Raw genomic sequence first — 18,556 nt, forward strand, 5'->3', positions numbered from 1 at the left:
AAGAGTAATTGTGAAAAAATTATGATTTTAGCGGCTAAACTCGAACTTAATACCCACCTTATGCGCTTTACAGACTATCAGTTATTCCGGACGGAATGTCTGTCTTTGTAAAGAATCTTATGCGCTTTACAGACTATCAGTTATTCCGGACGGAATGTCGGTGTTTGTAAGGAATCTTGCAGTGTGTTGGATCGATACGTCTTGTCGGCGATGACTAAATAATCGGTAAATGTGTTATCAATCCCATAAACATGCAGGAGTATCGATTATGCCTTCGGACTTAACTTATACTGTGCACAATATATGGATTATGTTCGATACGAGCATTGTCGTCCGGAATAACTGATAGTCTGCAAAGTTCATGAAGCGCATTATCCGCGAAAATCGCATTCATAAAACCAGGCATCAAAAAAAGTATTGGCAACACTGCAATATTATTGTACCTTGTCATTCTAGCTTCTCATTTCTAAAATTTAAGTTATAAAATAACGGCTGCCAAAATTTCTCAAGTGCTATCTGTCCACAGGAACAGTGTCTCAGGTTTCTGATTTGGATCCTGATTTTCTGCCTAATTTCCTAGAAATTGTCCCAAGAGACTATAATGGAAGACAAAGAAACAACTGAATTGGATTGGTACCAAATTGCCTATGCCTTGCAACCAAAACGATTACTTGGCATTGATCAACCATTGGTTTGGAAGGATTTTCATTGTGCTAGCAAAGATAATAACGAAAACTACTATGAGTATACACCAGATCAATTATGTAAACGATTCCTGGATCAAGTTCTGGTACGAATATATGATTATGAATTAAATGAAGAGGAATTACATTTAATGAAACTAATGGAACTGCATCCAAATTTTCGTCGAACTGAAAATGGATTTTCCATTGTGGACACTGATGAAAGGATAGATTTGCGCCGAGATTCTCTTCATATCATGGAAAGCCCCATGATCGAAAATACTGTCGAAGACCTGAATTGCCAAATAGTTTTAGGACCATCATCAAATGTAGGACCACCTGGCAAGCCATTATCAATGGAAATTTCTGCCATATTTTCAATTTTATTGAGTATCGATAGCGACCTGACCAGATGTGAAAGGTTAACGAATTTAGAAATACGAAAACGTATGCGCGAAGCCAAACGTTTGTACTCGGACAAGGGCGAACTTCTTCCGAATCTTAGTATAACTGTGGAAGATCTCATTGAAAAGTTAAAAAGTTTATGCGATATTAAGAGGGCTACAGCAGATATTGTAGAAAAAGTCGTATATCAATAGAGAAATGTAGATTTGGAAAATAAAATGTATTTTGCTTGCTGTGGACAAAACATTCCAAAGTTAATTCCAAATAAACATATTAAAAAATACATTATTGGAAAACTCAAGCATTATCTGAATAATTTCATTCGTTTTGTTTGTGCAGTGATGTTGTAAAGTATATCTCATCTATTTGTTTTGGGTTTTTAGCAATTTGGGAATACTTCCTTCAGGTTCACATTCCATCCTCACATTTTATTTTGACAAAATCGAAAAAGTCTATACATCGAACGTGCCCTTTATAGCTGTCCATAAATTGGAAATAATTCGGATATTTGCGGTGTTTGAGCATTGCATGGTAGAGACCCATTCTTTGAATTTCCTGAAATTTTCGGATCTCATGCTCCTTGTGGCGTTTATGCCACAAGTTGGCACTGTAACATCGTTTCTCTTCTTTTTGCACCTGATGTTGCAGATGGTCTTTTGAAAAATTTTTCAGTTTGTGTCTTAATTTTTTGAAATTCACATTATCAAAAGGTTCCAAAAGATGATCAATACTTTTAATATTTTGCAATAATGATGGAACCTCGCAATATATGCTAAATACGAAGAGAAAAGAATAAAATGGTAGAATACAATATAGTCGGAAATCGATTTTAAAGAAATCTACTAGTTTTCCAATTGATGGCGTTATTTATCCGTATCCTGTGGTGTTTAAGTCCGAACAGGTTCCGATAAAAGACGCGAGCTATATGTTTTTTCGTAATAAAATAGTTTTCTTGTCCGTTTTGCGATTGATTCAGTTTTATTTGAATGTGCCTCAAAGATGGACATTAGCAAAGAGAATACGCCAATCACTTCATCAACCACATCAGAATTGAACCGATTTGTGGATGGAAATTTGTTGCATGAGTTTTTTTGTGCTTTTGGGAAATCGAAATATGACCGTCGGACTCAACAATGTCCATGATATTATCGACATTTTCGAAATCGTCAAAATTGAGCGTGGTTCTACAGAAATAAAATTTTGACAAAAATTTCTATAGAATTAAAATTTTGACAAAAGTTTCTACAGAAATATAATTTTGTCAACATTTTCTACAGAAATACAATTTTGTAAAAGTGTTGTACCGAGATAACATTTCGATTAAAATTAAATAAAATGTTGTCAAAATTTTCTATAGAATTAAAATGTCAAAATATTCTATAGAAATAAAATTTTAACATAATTTTCTTTGGATATAAAAATTTTACAACATTTTCTATAAAAATATAATTTTGTTAAAATTTTCTGTAGAATTAAAATTTTGTCAATATTTTCTATAGAATTAAAATTTTGACAAAATTTTCTATGGAAATAAAATGTTGAAAAAAAAATTTATAAAAATAAAATTATGACAAAATTTTCTATAGAAATAAAATGTTGTCAAAATTTTCTATAGAAATAAAATTTTGACAAAATTTTCTATAGAATTAAAATGTCAAAATATTCTATAGAAATAAAATTTTAACATAATTTTCTTTGGATATAAAAATTTTACAACATTTTCTATAAAAATATAATTTTGTTAAAATTTTCTGTAGAATTAAAATTTTGTCAATATTTTCTATAGAATTAAAATTTTGACAAAATTTTCTATGGAAATAAAATGTTGAAAAAAATCTATAAAAATAAAATTATGACAAAATATTCTATAGAAATAAAATTTTGACAAAATTTGCTACAGAAATAACATTTTGACAAAATTTTCTATAGAAATAAAATTTTGACAAAATTTTCTATAGGAATAAAATTTTGACAAAATATTCTATAGAAATACAATTTTGACAAAATTTTCTATGGAAATACATTTTCTACAAAAAATTAATGCAAAACTTCAACATTTTCGATAGAATTAAAATTTTGACAAAATTTTCTAAAGTAATAAAACTGTGACAAAGTTTTCTATAGAATTAAAATGTCAAAATATTCTATAGAAATAACATTTTACCACAATTTTCCATAGAAATAAAAATTTGACAAAATTTTCTATAGAATTAAAGTTTTGTAAAAATTTTCTATAGAATTAAAATTTTTTCAATATTTTCTACCGAAATAAAATTTTGTCAAAATTTACTATAGAATTAAAATATTGTCAAAATTTTCTATAAAATTAAAATTTTGTCAACATTTTCTATAGAATTAAAATTTTGACAAAATTTTCTATGGAAATAAAATTTTGAAAAAAAATTCTATAGAAATAAAATTTTTTTTTGTTGGTTAAGCTACACTTGTAGTTTAGTCAATGCATGGCTTTAAGCTGAGATAAAAAAAAAACAACAATAACGATTGAAGAGAAGCCAACAATAACAAACAAAACGAAATAAAATTTTGACAAAATTTTCTATAGGAATAGAATTGTGACAAAATATTCTATAGAAATAAAAATTTCATACAATTTTCTATTGAAATACATTTTCTACAAAAAAAAAAAAAAAAAAAATAATGCTTGAAGTTTTGCACTAAGATTTTTTTTAAATTTGGTAGATTTTTGGTAATACTTTCTTCAAATTTTGATAGTTTATTTTTAGCCCGAGTGGCAACCGTGGTCTGGACCCGGAGACTAATAATTGTTGGTCAAGATATTGTTCTTTGATTGCGAAATCATTCAACATTGCAAAAAATTAATGCTTACCTAGTAAGAAATATGAATGGGAATTGGTTAGTTCCGCAATTTGATTCGATTTTTTCATTTCGTGCCCGAAAGCGGGGAAATTTTTTCATGTCAACTTCGAAATATTTATGTAAGTTTTTCATTAACTCATTGATAGTTTTGAAGGGTTTCATCTCTAAACTATAATTGCCTGCAGTAAGAGAATAACCTATTGCCGTATCAGGTATTTGATCAAGGAACTCGAAACCTGTAAAAAGAAGCTCTGCGTCACAAAAGTATGCATGATGTTTATTATTTTGAATGCAAGTGTTACCTTTCGCTTTATTATCTAGTGGACTTATCCTTTCCACATAAAATAATTCCATAACCTTCGGTCTATTATATGAAAGGATTGTGGTTACATCGTTTGTCCAATGTTTGAAAACATCCTTAAGACAATCCATGTATGATAATTTCAATGTCAGGGAATCAGTGCTGTATATGAGAGATAACGAAAGTCAAAAAACGTGAAACATAGCTTTCGGTCCCATTTATTTTTATGTTAATTTAAAGACATTGTGTGAGTGGTCTATTTTTTTTACTCTGTTTTTTTTTTTTTTGCGGTTTGGTATATGGTCGTCTTAACTGACTGTCAATTTTTCACTTGATAAAACAATCTAATTTACATATCACCATTTCATAGTATGCAATATTAAAGATAATTCTAGCAGATTTTCTTCTCTCTGATTATGGAAGGAACTATTATCATGCTCACCGTATAGCCATGTAATGCTTACGTTATGTGAACGTCTAGCTGTATATGCAAAGTATCATTAGAGTTATGAATGTGAGTGACATTGACTTGAGAACAGATGTGAGGAGTTCACATTGGCATTATTAACACCAATAGGGTGTTACTGGACACCTTATGCATAGTAGAAAGAAATTCTTTGCAGGCTTGACAAAAAGCGTATCCGTTGTTGTTATAATTTTGGGCTGTCTTCGCTTCTGCAAACCTGTGTTCATATCGTGCAACTCGGCTATTTGGATGGGATACGTTCCGGTTATGTATTATGTCATATGTCTACGACTTTGCAGTCATTTCCTGTTTATTACGAATTGAGGTCTATAAATTTATCCCAATTGAGACAAATTCACTCTGGCATGATGGCTTAGAGTTGTCGTTGATATAACTGACGAAACTCTGTGATTAGGATTATGCGATTATATGCAAGATATCTGTGCAGAATTCAAGTATTAATCGGTTTGGTACAACTTTATTTCGCCTCTGGACAATAACTTAGGGGGTTGTTGTCGTACTTGGACTACCCCGGCCATTGTGATATCTATTTTTTCAATCAGTACTGCCTGATTCCATATTTTTATTGGTTTAGCTCAATGACAAGGTTTTATTGGTGGAGGTCCTTTTAGAAGCCCTAGGATTTATCATATTAAACTTATATGACCAATGGAGGGTTTGGAGTTTTTGAACAATGAGGAGTATCACACAGTATATAGAACATACTGCTACAATTTATCAGTAGCATTTTGGACTCATGATGTTTATGCTCATATAGTGCCTTTGTATGTCCCCAGTGGCTAATAGTGGAAGCCCATATGGATATCGACTACCGCTCTACGGGAAATGGATCAACCACAAAACGGATACAGACTAGTCCCTGGTGTGTATTAGAGCTCGACCGAAGCGGGTTTCGGCAAAAAAAGACAGTAATCGGCCGAAGCCGAATATTTTCCTTAAATTCGTAATTAAAGAAATTTGATGTGTTTTAGTTCAATATTAGAATATTTTTTTCAACAAAAGCATAAAAAATAAATAAAAGGTAATTCTGTCCAGTAGCTTGATATTATAACGACAAAAAAGGGTTTTTTATACATTTTTGTACGTTTTATTTGTACTGGACGTTTCGACTGGGACAAATTCAATGTGAAATAAATTATGCAAAAAGCTTCGGTTTTGGTTAATCGTCCTCTTTACGCCGAAGGTCGATTTTTGGACGAATACCGATGCTTAGTTCGAGCTCTAGTGTGTAAGCACCAGTCCCAGTTCTGGTCAAAACATATGCAAGGGACCGGTCACTTTAACCTGGGTTTGTCATTGACGGGGTTAATTTACACTTCAGGGAACATCTTGAACTCATTTCAAAGTATATGCCAGTACGGAAATCAATAAATAATGGCTATTTAAAAATTGCGATAAACTGGAGCACCGGTATCAGTGCTGTGATATGTCCGTCATTGGCAATTTGCACCAAATTCCTGTAGAACAATTTCACCTCTGTCGTCTAAGAAAGAACTTAGTTAATGGCAACTTTGACAAAGTACGCCAGTACGGAAATCAATAAATTATGGCTATTTAAAAATTGCGATAAACTGGAGCACCGGTATCAGTGCTGTGATATGTTCGTCATTGGCAATTTGCACCAAATTCCTGTAGAACGGTTTCACCTCTGTCGTCTAAGAAAGAACTTAGTTAATGTCGACTTTGAAAAGTTTGCAAAGAATTTTCTTAAATTGATATTAGTCTCTACCTAAGACCCTTTAACATAGTGTTCTTATGCGACTATAATTGCCTGCCTATGTTATTAGGTGAACATTTGCTAGTGGAAAAGAAGACTTTGCTACCGTAAAGGTAGCACGTCTTGTTTATTTTTCTTTTGTGGCCAACTTTTTTTGGTTTTCCATATTGATTGCCTTAAAAATTTATGCCGAAATAGACCATGTATTATATGCTTCGATATGAATAATTTGTTGTAAACAGTTTAGTCTCAAATATATATTTGTTGTACTCGAAAATATGTGAAAATTATTTGTGTATACTATTGTATATATTGTATATATTGTATATATTGTATATACTCACCAGATATCCGAATCCTGCTTACTTATATATAAAATTTCACAATGTTTCTCGTAAAAGCTCATCTTTAATTGTTCCCCAATACATACATTTGACGATAACGTTTTAACAAGATTTGGCGCAGTTAGCTTACCTTCATCATCGATTGTAGAAGAGCAATTATAAATGTTAATATCATCTATTCCCATAATGTCTATGTGACATGACGAATAAATTGAAGAACCCGAGTTGGGGAAGCGAATTAAAACTCCAGCATAGTGATGATGGTGCATAAGGAAACTGGAACAAGCGTAAGAGATATACGATTCGTCTTTATCACATTCCTCAGGACTTTCGCAGTCTGAATGCGGTTTTAAAGATTGATTTGTTAGGCTATGATCCGGTGATATTTGATTCACATAGATTGATTCCTCTTCCATATAGTTATGGGAAGAACTTGGAGTAATGTGCATATTTGAATCTGCAAATAAACCAATGAGGAAAAGCGAGAAAGGGATAGAAAATGTTACGATTTTTAATCATAGTAAAAAAAAAATGAACAAAAAAATTAAATCTTGAAAAGTCGGTTGTTTTTTATTGTCCTTTTTGCCTAAACCGTTTTTTTTTGTTTTGATAAAAAGTATATTTTCTACCTTTAGGACTGAGGCGTTTGGAAATTTATGTTTTGTTTATCTAGTTTACGGAGCAGTATATAAAAATCATAAGTGAAGGGGTTTTTTGATGCTCACACAGTGTAATGGAAATATTTTATATTTTATTATATATATTTTTTTCTTACCCAATTCATTGAAATCCATTTCTTCAACTCTGTCGTGAATTTCGGTAGTTAATACAGTACCATCTTTGTGATAACATTTCAAAGAATCCTTAGTCCAAATCATTTTGACACCATCACTGCGTTGACAATAGCTTTCGTTGGCATAATAATCATGCCATTCATCCAGTGTAAAGGATGATCCTTCATATATCTAACAAAAAATACAACTTATTGGATGGATCTACTTAGTTACATTCTCACCGAAGGCTTTTCTAGTTATTAATTAGTTAATTTACTTTCTGTTAGCAGACCCATTAGAAGAACCTGCGAAAACAGCAAAAAGTCTGTTGAAAAAGCAGCCACTGTTTGCTACAATTGTTTGCTATTTTTATACCCACCACCATAGAATAGTGATGGGGATATAATAAGTTTGTCATTCCGTTTGTAACACATCAAAATATCGATTTCCGACTATAACAGGTTGGCTGATAAGTCCCCGGTCTAACAATGAAAAACACATTTTTTTGTCAAAATTCGTTTTTATTATTCAACATAGTTCCGTTCAAGAGCGATACAACGATTATAACGACCTTCCAATTTTTTGATACCATTTTAGTAGTACTCCTTCGGTTTTTCCTCAAAATAGGCCTCAGTTTCGGCGATCACCTCTCCATTGCAGCCAAATTTTTTTCCCTGCGAGCATCCTTTTGAGGTCTGCCAACAAGAAAAAGTCGCTGGGGGCCAGATCTGGAGAATACGCTGGGCTGGGAAGCAATTCGAAGCCCAATTCATGAATTTTTGTCATCGTTCTCAATGATTTGTGGCACGATGCGTTGTCTTGGTGGAACAACATTTTTTTCTTCTTCATATGGGGTCGTTTTGCCGCGATTTCGAACTTCAAAAGGTCCAATAACGCCATGTAATAGTCACTGTTGATGGTTTTTCCCTTCTCAAGATAATCGATAAAAATTATTCCATGCGCATCCCAAAAAACAGAGGCCATTACTTTGCCAGCGGACTTTTGAGTCTTTCCACGCTGTCCCCTCTGCCGACTGTCGATTGGACTCAGTAGTGTAGTGATGGAGCCATGTTTCTTCCATTGTCACATATCGACGGGAAAACTCCCTGGGGCAGAGTCCGGAAACTCATTATCAAGCTAAGTTTTTGCTTCCATCGTACTTTTCCCCTTCAGAAAACAGTATTTTATCAAAACACGAAATTCCTTTTTTCTCTATCTCACAAACTAATTGACTTACAGACGTCAAATTTTGACACGAATCATTTGAAAGTTGGTACTATATAAAAATTATATGCATTTAATACTAGCGACGTCATCTATGTGTCAGACCGGGGACTTATCAGCCAACCTGTTATAATGTATATATATTCTTGATCAGGGAGAAATTCTAAGACGATATAAACATGTCCGTCTGGCTGTCTGTCTGTTGTAATCACGCTACAGTCTTCAATAATGGCGCTATCCCCCGATTTTGGGTCTTGGGCTTCTGGAAATCGTAGTTTTTATGCGATTTGCCTGAAATTGGAAATCTAGAGGTATTTGAGGACCACAAAGAGGAGTATCGAAAATGGTGTATATCGGTCCATGTTTTGGTATAGACCCCATATAGACCGATCTCCCATTAATACTTCTTGGGCTTCTAGTAGTTTTTATCCGAATTTAGTGGTATTTGAGGACCACAAAGTGGAGTTTCGAAAATGGTGTATATCGGTCCATGTTTTGGCATAGCCCTCATATAGACCGATCTCACGATTTTACTTCTAGGGCTTCTAGAAACCGTAGTTTTTATCCGATGTGTCTGAAATTGGAAATCTAGAGGTATTTTAGCCCCCCAATATAGACCGATCTCCGGATTTTACTTCTTGGGCTTCTAGACACCGCAATTTTTATCCGATTTACCTGAAATTCAAAATCGAGATAATTTGAGTCTAAGCATAAGTACGCCGAATATGGTGTATATCGGTTTATGTTTTGGTATTTACATCATATACCATATGGTAGACCGATCTCCAGATTAAGGGTGTAGACATCCCAATTTGTATGCGATTTTCAAATTTTATGCGATATGAAATTCAAAAACAAGAGGTATTTTTGGTTCACACATAAGTAAGCCGAATATGGGGCGTATCTATCGATTTTTAATATACCCCCATATAGACTGATCTACCGATTTGACTTCGCGGCACCGCAATTTTTATCCGATTTGCTGGAAAATTTATAGGTATTTTCGGCCCGTAAATACACGCTCACAAAAAATCGCTTCTGTAACATATACTCCCAAACATATTTTGCTTCAAGCATATATATTTTTGGGTATTGCCGAAACATTTATATGTTTGATCTCTACCAATATATAATATGTTTGAAAGCATATTGGTCTAAACAATATATGTTTGGGTAGTCTAAGTTCCAAACATTTTGTATTTTTGCATCCAAATTCAATAATGTTGTCTTCCAAAAAAACAATATGTTATTATGTGAACATATAATATGTTTGGAAGCATTTTGCACCCAAAAATATTATATGCTTAAAAAAAATTCTCCCAAACAATATTGTGCTCAAAATTTTATTTATTTATTTATATATTTACAATCATAATGAATTATGAAAATAAACAGGTAATATAGGTGCTAACAACATAGGTTTTCGACCTGAATGCTCAAAATTTTGTTTCTGCCCAATTGTATATTCCCCGACATCTTTCTCACTTCCACGAGATTTTTTAGTTCTTAGCACCTTTTTCTGTAATACAAACATTGTAGAATAAATTATTCAATTTTATGATTTTTTATTTTAATTTTACCTTTTGCAAGACGGGGATTCGAACAGCGGACCACACAGTTTGTAAGGATCAAAGAAGTAGCTGATCAATTGCTCAAGGAAAAATAAAATGTTAATTTTGTAATAACAAGCAACAACCACCAACTTAATTCAATATCGCTCCCTGTTAAATAGCGCTCCAAGCTACTAAACACATATATGTTTATAGGCTATTTCTAAATTAATATATGTTTGCATCCAAGCATATTATATTTACAAACATTTTATGTCCCAAACATAATATGTTCTAACATATTAACATATATGTCCCAAACATGTTATGCTAGTTTATGAACATTATATGCTTGCACTCAAAAATATTGTGTTTAAAAATTTGTGTTCCAAACATATAATGTTTATAGCCAAACATATGAAAAACAGTCTTTTTCATCCGTGTAGGTGTAGCGAATATGGTGTGGATCGGTCCATGTTTTGGTATAGCTTCCATCTGTTTAGTTTCCCGATTTCCATGTTGGTATATATGTTTGCTTGGCAGAGTATCTACCAACTGAAATTCTATATATGTATTTTCTAGTAAGCTGACGAAGAGGTTTCTAGGGAAACAATTATAGTTTTTGATTCATGGTGGTGGGTATTTAAGATTCGGCCCATTCGAACTTAAGTCCCTATATACTTGTTTAAATTTAACTGATCCAAATTTATTTCAATATAAGGCAGTTGGCAATTTTCGTCAGCTGAGAAATCGAAAGCTTTCTTGGCAGCTTGGCCAATATTACTCTCAATGAAAATTGTTACTTGAAACTAAAGTTTGCTATAAAAGGATAAACAGTTAATATTTGCTAAAACAGAAAATTTAAAATTTTTTAAAGCTTCTTCTTCTTCAACTGCCTTTGGTGAGGATACTAATGCGTAAAGTTAGAATGGAAGATTTCATGATTGCATTTACCTGACCATCCTGCTTAATATGCACCTGTCTACCTTGGGTAGTGGTTATTATTAGATGTTTATAATGGAGATTGTATTCGGCTGATATTATTTGGAGAAACTTTAACTCATTATCGAGAGAGTCCATTATCGCATTGTCTGTTAAAGAAACAAAGAAAGGTAAATGAAATTTCGTATTGAAAGAAAACTTAGGATTTTCGCTATCATAAAACCTCAAAAACCTAAGATAGAGCAGCAGACATCGACTGCTATTTTTTGTAGATTGTAGATTCTGTGAGCGGAGGCGATTTAACAAACAAGTTTTTCATCATACATAAGTTAGGCTTTTGGATCAGTATATTACCATTGGATTTTGGGTGCTTGAACTGAGAGCTTTCACTATAAGTGACTTCAGTTAAGACTTCCTCCTCGTCGTCTTCCTCTTCTTCTTCTTCTTTCTCAGCGGCCATGTTCTCATTTTGATATAGTTTATAAACTTCACCATTATAACGCATTATCAATATTAAGTCGGGGATTTTAAAGAAAACTATCACAGCTCCATAGGCTGTATAGATTCTACGTTTTTCCCCATCCGATGATTGCTCTTCTTGCCAAACTTGTTCACAATCAATGTCATGAAGATAAATAGTCAAACCATTGGGATAATTCATAATTATCTTGGCATATTCCTGAGGCTCATTTAGAACTCGGATGTGAATGTTGTTTTTAGTTTGTAGATGTATATCGTTTCTAATTCCCCCGAATTGGAGACATTCACTGAAGAATATAGAAGAATCAGCGATGGTCATAGTTAATTGTTTATTCATGTCCTGGAAACACCATTTTTCCTCATAGAGATGTATGGATCCATATTCGAAATCAAATTTATATGTTTTTACTTTTATTTCTTGCTTTGTATCACTTAGATTGTAGCCTTGAAGTAAATGATGATTTTCGGGTAAACCATGCCTTTCTGGTGAGGACTTGGAGTTTCCATAGACCTGTAGTTGTTCACCCGATTGTCTACTATGTTTTCGACTGCTTCGCTTTGAACGATCTTGCTGATGGTCTGATTGTTGTTCGTTTGATATATTGAAGTTTTTAAGTGAATTTGGTCTTTGGAAAACGCTCTCGGGGAATGCTGTTGTCTTTCCCTTGTCATCTTTTGACAAAGAGATTTCCTCAGTTTCCTCTAATGGGTCTTTATGTCTCACTAGATTTTCAAGAAATTCATTTCTTTGGAACAACGTAAAATCTCGATAACATAATCGTGTGGGTATGACAATTGTACGTTCGCTTTCATGGACTGTGTTATAGGTCGTGCGGAAGGTATAGATCTTATTACCATTCTCTGAGTACTGAATTTTATAATCATCATATGTTGAAAGTAGATTATTGATTCTTTGTCTGCAACTATCCTCAGTGAGATATAGTTTAATATATTTGGGTAAATGGACTTCCTTAGAAGATAAAGAAATTGGAGGATTGTTCGCTGAAATTTCTTTAGGAATTTTTAAGTATTGCTTCCAAAGATCGTATTCCAAGTATGATGATATGTGGCACAAATTGGTAATAATATCATCTGGATCTGTATAGATTAACAAATTCTTTAATAGATCATTGGATTCATCAATAAATAAACGATTAAATTTTCGTATCGTATTTATACTAGCAAATCTAGAATAATAGGATAATTTACTGATTCTTTTGGTATAGGAAAGTCTTAGACGGGATTGTAATGGCAAAGATGCCAATTCGTCTGCCTTTAGATCATTAAGTTGACAACAAACACTTAATAAACTATCCACGTAGACTACAATAGACCGCATATCGCATCCACTTATAGGAAAATTATTTTTAGAAAAATTTCCCTGCATCATAAACGATTTTGCCATTTGATAATATTCTTGGGGATTCGCCACTTCTGGTATACTGACATCGATCACTTTAAAAGGTCTGTAGTAATAGTCATGATATTGTTGGCTTAATACTTCATTGTCATAAATACTCCATGATAATTGGTCAAAAATTTCTCGTTGATTTTTATGGGCTGAACATTTGGATATTGCAGGCAAGTTATAAGTGACTATGCCAATAGGCTTCATTTCATCCATTTGTCTTAGTTTGTAAATAGCAGCATTTATTGATGTATTTGTCTCCTCAATAAAGGTCTTGAGATTCCTATTATTCAGCATAATATCATAGTGGCTTTCGGTGGGTACAAAATGTATAACTTCTTGAACTGGTTGACCATGCCTTAGAAATAGGAAGAAAAAGTAGCATATTCATTCATAAAAATAGTAAAGTTTGCTGAAAACTCTTTAAAAAAATCTTCAACACAAGGTGGAGAGTATTTAAATTTTTTATAGAAATAAAATTTTGCAAAATTTTTCTATGGAAATAAATTTTTTACAAAATTTTTTATAGAAATAAAATTCTTACAAAATTTTCTAAAGAAATAAAATTTTGCAAAAAATTTCTATAAAAAAACTTTCTATGGAAATAAAATTTTGCAAAATTTTTCTATAAAAATAAAATTTTGCAAAAATTTTCTATAGAAATAACATTTTGCAAAACCTTTCTTAAGAAATAAAATTTTGCAAAAATTTTCTATAGAAATAAAATTTTGGAAAAATATTCTATAAAAATAAAATTTTGCAAAAACTTTCAATAGAAATAAAATTTTGCAAAAAATTTCTATAGAAATAAAATTTTGATAAAAATTTCTATAGAAATAAAATTTTGACAAAATTTTCTATAGAAATAAAATTTTGCAAACATTTTCTATATAAATAAAATTTTGATAAAAATTTTCTATAGAAATAAAATTTTCTACAGATTTTTTTTAATTTTCTCCAAATATTGGTACATTATTTTTGGCTCGAGTTGCAACCGTGATGTATATTAAAACAATTTAGGACATATTCATCGTAATTATGAACTTTTGGTATCCTTTCTACTTTTCTATAAATAAATATCCACCCATGCATGCTTATGGCTTAATTTTGTTATTTTTGCATTGCATAGAAATTACGCATAAGTAATGCCTTTTTCTTATGTGATACATGATACATGTCTGCAAATCTTAAGATAAAGTTTCCATATACCCTACATAAAATTATTTAGGTAATGGTATTTGAACCTGTATGGTAGGAGACTCAAGAGATGGGTGTGAAGTATCCAGATTCAGTACTTTGAGGATTACACTGTAGCCTTGCAGAGATTCAAAAAAGTAGTCTGAATCTTGCTATCTGGAAGTAGTTCAAATGTGGATCATCCCCAAGGAATTTTACATGGGCTTCTCATAGGTTTGAAGTATTCCGTCTTCGGATCCCTTGCATTGCTTTAGAAGTTATGACGTGGAAGTTCGTTTAAATGTTTGCTTTTTTATTTTTTTATACCCTCCACTATAGGATGGGGGGTATATTAATTTTGTCATTCCGTTTGTAACACATCGAAATATTGCTCTAAGACCTCATAAAGTATATATATTCTGGGTCGTGGTGAAATTCTGAGTCGATCTGAGCATGTCCGTCCGTCCGTCCGTCCGTTCGTCTGTTGAAATCACGATAACTTCCGAACGAAACAAGCTATCGACTTGAAACTCGGCACAAGTAGTTGTTATTGATGTAGGTCGGATGGTATTGCAAATGGGCCATATTGGTCCACTTTTACGTATAGCCCCCATATAAACGGACCCCAAAATTTGTTTGTGAGGCCTCTAAGAGAAGTAAATTTCATTCGATCTGGCTGAAATTTGGTACATGGTGTTAGTATATGGTCTCTAACAACTATGCAAAAATTGGTCCACATCGGTCCATAATTATATATAGCCCCCATATAAACCGATCCCCCGATTTGGCTTGCAGAGCCTCTAAGAGAAACAATTTACATCCGATCGGGCTAAAATTTGGTACATGGTGTTAGTATATCGTCTCTAACAACCATACAAAAATTGGTCCATATCGGTACATAATTATATATAGCCCCCATATAAACCGATCCCCCGATTTGGCTTGCGGAGCCTCTAAGAGAAGCAAATTTCATCCGATCCGGCTGAAATTTGGTACATGGTGTTAGTATATGGTCTCTAACAACCATGCAAAAATTGGTCCACATCGGTCCATAATTATATATAGCCCCCATATAAACCGATCCTCCGATTTGGCTTGCAGAGCATCTAAGAGAAACAATTTTCATCCGATCGGGCTGAAATTTGGTACATGGTGTTAGTATATCGTCTCTAACAACCATGCAAAAATTGGTCCATATCGGTCCATAATTATATATAGCCCCCATATAAACCTATCACCAGATTTGACCTCCAGATTTGAAAATTCTTCCCATTCGGTTGAAATTTGGTACGTGATGTTAGTATAGGGTATCCAACAACCATGCAGGAATTGGTTCCTATCAGTCCATAATAATATATAGCTCCCATAAAAACCGATCCCCAGATTTGACCTCCGGTGCCTTTTGGAGGAGCAAAATTCATCCGATCTGGTTGAAATTTGGTACGTGGTGGTAGTATATGATATTTAAGTCTTTAGTCTTTCGTAGAAGTTTCTACGCAATCCATGGTGGAGGGTACATAAGATTCGGCCTGGCCGAACTTACGGCCGTATATACTTGTTTTTGTTTCACTTTTATTTTATAACTTGAAAAACTTTATTGCTCTGACCGTCAGTTGAACCTGGGAAATGTTAATTCAAATGTTTGTGATATGAACGTAATATGACACCGAAATGTTCTTTATTATTATGACTAAGAATCAAGAAAGCACACACAAAAAACTATTTTTGTCTTCAATCACGAAATTAATTGATCCCAGTAATTTTTTAATTGAAATGTCTTCAATCACCGAAACAATAGTATCAATTAAAAAAAAAATAATTGGAGGTCAATTAAAAAATTAATTGATACTATGACTTTTTGTGATTGATTTTTGTTTCAATTAAAAAATTTTCTGAATCAATAAAATGTTTAATTGAATATTTTTTAAAACTCAATTAAAATTTTAATTGGAAAATTTTTCGTGATATTTTTTCTGTGCAGGTTCAAATCTTACCAACGCCAGATTTTTTTATTAAATAGTTTTTTTTTTTAAATAGTTTTTTGTTTATTTTATAAAAAAGGTCTATGAACAGGACAGTGTTTATCATTAGTCGTTATCTACTACCCTCTTGGTCAATGTGTGTAGTAGCATTTTTGGAAGTTAAGTAAAGTGTGCTTAGTTAAGAATTTTTGTATCCGGTTTCCTACATGGATAACGTATTTCCATTTGAAATGGTTCAAGTAGTTGATGCTTTTGTTCCCTTGAATAAACTTTCTCACTTTCCGAAAACAAAGACTTGTTAAGTTCCCTCCAAGTTGAATTTCTTTAGTCTGCAGCATCAACTCCCACACCTAACCTAATGCAAGCATATAGGGATATAGGAATCTATATAGTCAACTTTGGCAAAGTGTCTTGTCAACTTAAGACTTTGGCATTTAAATAACAATTTATTGTCTTGTAGTTGATATACGATGGGAAAGAATGAAGGCGTTTTCCACACACAACGAAAAACTTCAAACAGAAAACATGGATGTTTTTTGAAGCAGAGAAAAGTTTTATGTCGTTACCTCAATAAATCCAAATAGAATTCTTCAGTAAGGTTAGAGCCAACAATTACAATGAGTAATTTTCCCTCAAAGGGATTGTCTTCAATATACTGGAATAATACGATATTAGAGAAAAGTAGATCTGTAGATGTGAAAATTCTTACTTTACGTTTCGATAGCACTTCTTTTTGACCCATTCGATTATGTTCTTTCGCTACAGATGAAACACAGCTAATTTCTTCAGATTCATCTTCGGATTTTCTGATCTGCGTCTTAGATATTTTGGAAGCTCTTTTAGATTTGGTTATTATACTCTTTCTAGTTTTAGCTGTATTAGGTATTCTCAATGAATTTCCATCCCTGAGACTTTCATAATCTAATAGTGAAGAGTTTTTTAGTTTTTCATCGCAATTGATCCAATATTGATAAAGATCAAATTTTAATTCGGCATCGATTTTCTTTGTTATAGAATCATATTCTTGGCGCAGGTCTTGAATTGCCTGGATAACATTCAATATAAAAAGATTATCCTTAGAGTTGCGTTTTGTCAATGGATTTGACGAGCCTATCATATCCTGTTGGACATCATCCAAATCAAGTATACAAATGGATCGTCTAAGTCCAGTTTGCACTTGACGCTTGAATTCATCTTTAATTGATTTTAGGGAATTTCCATGAAAATGCAGGCAATATAGGTTATAATTGTTGGATTCCTGGTTAGGACGCTAGATATTGTGATCACTACTATCATAGGAAATAATTATTTACGATTTATTCATCTACATACCTTCATGGTGGATTGTTTTATGTTAATTTTTTGATTGATCTATGTGTCTAAAAATATACATATGTATTTTGAAAAATGTGTAATTAAATTTTAGACGTGACATGCCTTGATAGAAAATAAAATATCATAATACACAGAAAAAAAATGTCACGAAAAATTTTCCAATTAAAGTCTTAATTGAGTTTTAAAAATATTCAATTAAAAAATTAATTGATTCAACAAATTTTTTAATTGAAACAAAAATCAATCACAAAAATAAATACATAGTATCAATTAATTTTTTAATTCGATCAGTTAATTTTTTAATTGATACTATTATTTCTGTGATTGAAGACATTATAATTAAAAAAATAATTGGATCAATATTTTTTTTGATTTAGAATTTTTTTGTGTACCTTTAAAACTCAAGTGTAACAACTCCTTGGGTTTCCAAGGAGTTTTTACTCCCCACCATAGGAAAATAGTACTTCATCATTGTCATTCCGTTTGTAGTGCTTCGAAATATTGGTGTCAGTCCCCATAAAGTGTATTATTGATCGTCATGAAATTCTGAGTCAAGTGTAATGTCCTCGTTGAGGCCTTTTAAAGTCATGCTAGCTTTCAGGTCTCTTATTAAGCTTTTATTTTTTGCCATTTGACATTTTCGGAATGCAGTACAAAACTTTGGGGGAAAAATTCGATCTGTTGCGACAATCCAAGAGTTATTGCTGAGAAGTCTCTCCATACTCGTATCACAGTTCGACGGATAACATAATTTATTTCGAAACTTATGATGGCTCAAATGTGTTGGTGAATGAATTGAACTACCCAGAGTTAATTAATATTTTTTAATGGTTGGAGTTGGATGGTATTAAACTGGAAAAATGTTTACTTTCACAAGACAGGCTGAAATATTAGCAAGAAGAGAGGTGGCG

The 18,556-nt window shown here is 32.5% G+C and overlaps 2 protein-coding genes across 2 annotated transcripts; one reads left to right on the forward strand and one right to left on the reverse strand.

The window, feature by feature from the left end:
- The first annotated feature begins 443 nt into the window (after nt 1-443).
- On the forward strand, nt 444-1,389 carry LOC142232797 (uncharacterized). Its single transcript, XM_075303473.1, has one exon. It carries the CDS (start codon nt 602-604, stop codon nt 1,280-1,282), a length of 681 nt encoding a protein of 226 aa, XP_075159588.1. The 5' UTR covers nt 444-601; the 3' UTR covers nt 1,283-1,389.
- ms(2)34Fe (male sterile (2) 34Fe) lies at nt 1,278-17,755 on the reverse strand. The gene is made up of 10 exons (XM_075303472.1): nt 17,643-17,755; nt 17,020-17,568; nt 16,877-16,965; nt 11,619-13,510; nt 11,277-11,413; nt 7,551-7,740; nt 6,776-7,232; nt 4,229-4,389; nt 3,937-4,162; nt 1,278-1,860 (listed from the first exon to the last, which is right to left on the reverse strand). The coding sequence occupies exons 1-10, from the start codon at nt 17,646-17,648 to the stop codon at nt 1,497-1,499; spliced, it is 4,071 nt and encodes a 1,356-aa protein (XP_075159587.1). The 5' UTR covers nt 17,649-17,755; the 3' UTR covers nt 1,278-1,496.
- Between the last annotated feature and the right edge of the window lie 801 nt (nt 17,756-18,556).

The sequence above is a fragment of the Haematobia irritans genome, chromosome 4, assembly GCF_050003625.1.
Source record: "Haematobia irritans isolate KBUSLIRL chromosome 4, ASM5000362v1, whole genome shotgun sequence".
NCBI classification, from domain to species: domain Eukaryota; kingdom Metazoa; phylum Arthropoda; class Insecta; order Diptera; family Muscidae; genus Haematobia; species Haematobia irritans.